The following is a 3,978-nucleotide window of genomic DNA, read 5'->3' as shown; positions in this document are numbered from 1 at the left end:
ACACAATAACAAACGCAAGTAGTTTTCTATTATATTGCACATTGGTTAATATTTATAGCCTTAAAAGTTAAAACACAATGCAAATCTTTTCAGCCGGAATCCCTCAAATTTAAACAAGAAATTTTGATGCAAGGTAGACTCCAAAAGTGCCATATAGCCCATGTTTGCATGGTAAACCAAACAGCAAATATAGGACTCTAACAGGATAGCAAAGCGAGGAGTGAAAACACAACTACATAAGCACGTACCACCAATGGCACTTCAAGAGAAATAGGAAGACGCTTAAGAAACTTGCTTCATGGTTCAAGCATTGAATTACAATACCAACAGACTATTGGTACCTAAATTTGATCATGATGTTAATCTAAAGATGTGAAGCCTGTTGCACCAGAGGCACACGGGATCTTCAGTGCCACTTTTTCCGTGACAGTTCAGTGCCACGTCTATATTTATGCAAAGTGTCCTGTTTATTTAATTTATCATATGCTATTTATTTAAATTTCTTCTACCATCACGTGATAAGTGGAATTAGCACTGAATTTGGCACCGAACAGTGGCACAGAGGATCCCACTGAATTTGGCTCCCTCCGTAAGGGCTCTTGCAATCGAGGCCTCATCCGTGCAGCCATCGAGATATCCAGCAAGTCAATAGACGGCATGATCATAGAGTATATAGACATATCATCTTTACCATTCTTGAATACAGATTTAGAAGTTGATGGGACTTATCCCCGAGAAGTTGAGGCTTTTCGGGATAAGATCCGCCAAGCAGATGGTATTCTTTTTGCTTCCCCAGAGTACAATTATTCGGTTTCCGGACCCCTGAAAAATGCTATCGACTGGGGATCAAGACCCCCCAATGTTTGGGCTGATAAGGCTGCTGCACTTGTGAGTGCTGCTGGAGGTTCTGGTGGGAATAGACAACAATATCACATCCGTCAGATTGGAATTTTTCTTGATCTTCACTTCATCAATAAGCCTGAGTTTTTCCTCCGGAGGCCTTTAGCCCCGCCCCAGAAGTGTGATAGGGATGGTAACTTGATCGATGAGGAAATCAGAGAGAAATTGAAGGAGGTTCTTTTGTCTTTGTATGCATTTACCTTGAGACTCCAGGGCAAGTCGAAATGATGCATATATACTATCAATACCGTCTGAAATTGTATTTACTTTCTTCTTCTCTTCTGCTAGCTAGCATATCATTTCACATGGCCTAAAGAATACATTTTGACTCATTCCTGGAGTTCACAAGAAATGACTCACAGTATTTTGAAATATCTCTGACCCTTTTCGGTTTTCAGGGCATCATATGTTCTTTGCTTTTTAGTTTGTATTCCTTCTGGTGTGGACTACCATTTGGAAAATTTGTTCTGAAATTGCAAACGAGAATTCCATCCATGGGTGGTTGTAATTAGGTATCCTTCTTGGACAGAAACAAAGCGTATCTTATCCACTGTTGTGATTGTGAATGAATCCAATAAACTTTAGGGTTAATCACATTTTATCCCCTTAAAGAATATCCCATTTCTCAGTTTACCCCCTAATCTTTAATTTTGCTCACTTAACCCCCTTTAGGACAAAATTGCCCTTGCATTATTTTGACTTTTCATTTACCTTGTTTTCCTTTCTTTTATTTCTTTTTCTCTTTCTTCTTTATTTAATTCTTCCTCTTTCCCACAAAAATCTTCACCTTAATGATTGAAATTAAAAAAGAGGAATTGCAGAGATCTATCTTCTCCTTAAATGATTAAAAAAATATTCAAATCACTTTCCTAAAATACAATTTTTTTAGCCTTTCAATTCTTTTGATATTTCATCTTATGATATTTTCTTGAGAATAAAATGAGAAACTAGAAAGGAAAGAGGAAAATCCAAAATTAAAAGAATTGAAAGGTTAAAAGAATTGTATTTTAGGAAAGTTATTTGAATATTTTTTAATCATTTAAGGATAAGCTAGATCTCTGTAATTTCTCTTTTTTAATTTCAATCATTAAGGTGAAGATCTTTGTGGGAAAGAGTAAGAATTAAATAAAGAAGAAAAAGAAAAAGAAATAATAGAAAGAAAAACAAGGTAAATAAAAAGTCAAAATAATGCAAGGGCAATTTTGTCCTAAAGGGGGTTAAGTGAGCAAAATTAAAGGTTAGGAGGTAAACTGATAAATGAGGTATTTTTTAAGGGGATAAAATGTGATTAACCCTAAACTTTATGATCTTAGTAGTATTTGATCGACGTATATCTAATTCTCCAAACATGAGGGGAGCTCGTTTCAATTTCATAAATCCAGGGGACTCATTCCAAACAAGACAGAATTACTACCATATATAAGCCGGCCCTAAATTAATAAAATGGATAGGTGTTGTTTGCTTAAGACTCAATTATTTTTTAATTGCCCATGGGGTGGGGGGCGTATTTTACACACCAAAAGAGCTAATTAGTGCCAAGTTTACATATTATTCTATTACATTTAGCCTTTTGTTGAAGTTAAATGCTTAATAAAATGATATATGCTATATTTCATGATTTGGTTTTGGAGTATAAAGAGTGTATTTGATCAAAATTGGCCGTTCAATATAGAGTGTGTTTGGATTGTAAATTATTTGAGATATTTTTACTGTATGACTTTTTGTGATGTGATGTATGTGAGATAAAAAGATAATTGAAAAGATAAAAAAGTGTATTGAAAATTGTAATAGTGATGTAAGCAAATATATTTGGGCAAATAATCTCATGTTTCCGAATTTTATCTAGAGTTCTAAGCCTCTATTTGAGGGGAAAAAAAAACCCTCCATTTAAGATGATTTTTAGTGCACGGAAAAGCTAAGACCTAGATCAAGAATTGTCGGGAAAGCACCCAAAGCCAATTTGAATGTATGATGGGTCGAAAACGGATAAGAAATTAGAACGTCATATTGATCATTCCATCCTGAATTAGTCATGATTTTTGCTTCATATCTAAGAGTTATAGTCCTTAAATGGATGCAAGGCCAAATCCATTGTAAACGTAAGATCCATATCTACAACTTTCATAAGGGCTTATGTCAAGATTACGTTGTTTTGGAGGGGGAAAGTTGCTGCCAAAGTGTAGTTTTGATATCCAAATTGTGATACATGAGTAGTTTTAATTTCCAAATTTTGGATAAAAATAAATTTGATATCCAAAGTCTGGGGATTAAAACTGCTCGTATGTCACAATTTCTCTTCAGAAGTCAAACTAATTTTCCCCACAACTAGTCTAAATTCAGTAGCAAATTCATAGTAGGAATCATGAAACTCGAACATTTTCAAAAGGTTTGGAGGAAATGTTTTCAAGTTTGTTTTCTCTTGTTTCCTTCGTACAATTAGGAGCCGTCACACTTGGAATAATGTGGGTTAGAATTTTCTCTTTTAGTATAGCACTGGAGGGCGCGCAAAAAAAAAAAAAAAGAACGCGAGTTTGACCTTGTGGCAGCAAAGTCAGCATAGGAATCAGGAGCAAAGACAGCAAGAATTGTCTAACTAACCAATTAGATGATTGCCTCAGCGGGCTATTGGCTCAGTGGCCACCACCTAGTTGGTGGGGTGGGAACCTTGCCTCCCATAAAAAATGCCACATTTAAGTGGCTTATTTCAAAAAAAATTCAGGCGGGTGTGCTGTGCAACCGTCTGGTCCGATGGTGGTTCAGTCCCCTTCGGATTATCCCTGGGCGAATTTCAAATCTTCAATCAAATTCCTTAATTCAAATGATTACTGAATTCGACTAAGGGTCTGTTTGATAATATAAAAAAGTGTTGAAACTGAAACTTTGCAGACATTCAAATATTTTGAGTGTTTGATAAATAAAAATCTATCTGCTGAACTTGTTAAGCAGTGCTAAACTTGTATGTATTTTCTTTAGTACAAGAATCCTAACTCAATGCTTAATTCTGATAAAAATCAAAAGAATTACTTCAACTACCTTATCTTATCTACCAAATCTACCTTTGTTTGTTAATTATGTTCA

General features: G+C 35.2%; 1 protein-coding gene across 1 annotated transcript; it reads left to right on the top strand.

The window, feature by feature from the left end:
* Window positions 1-584: 584 nt before the first annotated feature.
* LOC113763045 (NADPH:quinone oxidoreductase-like) lies at window positions 585-1,272 on the top strand. Its single transcript, XM_027306728.1, has one exon. The coding sequence runs from the start codon at window positions 658-660 to the stop codon at window positions 1,126-1,128; it is 471 nt and encodes a 156-aa protein (XP_027162529.1). The 5' UTR covers window positions 585-657; the 3' UTR covers window positions 1,129-1,272.
* Window positions 1,273-3,978: the final 2,706 nt, after the last annotated feature.

The sequence above is a fragment of the Coffea eugenioides genome, chromosome 2, assembly GCF_003713205.1.
Source record: "Coffea eugenioides isolate CCC68of chromosome 2, Ceug_1.0, whole genome shotgun sequence".
Taxonomy (NCBI): Eukaryota; Viridiplantae; Streptophyta; class Magnoliopsida; order Gentianales; family Rubiaceae; genus Coffea; species Coffea eugenioides.
Note: the sequence above shows the minus strand (reverse complement) of the source record. Positions and strands in the feature narration are given on the sequence as shown.

Excerpts from the sequence above, each read along its gene's own strand:
- LOC113763045 (XM_027306728.1), top strand. The coding sequence starts at position 658 with ATGATCATAGAGTATATAGACATATCATCTTTACCATTCTTGAATACA.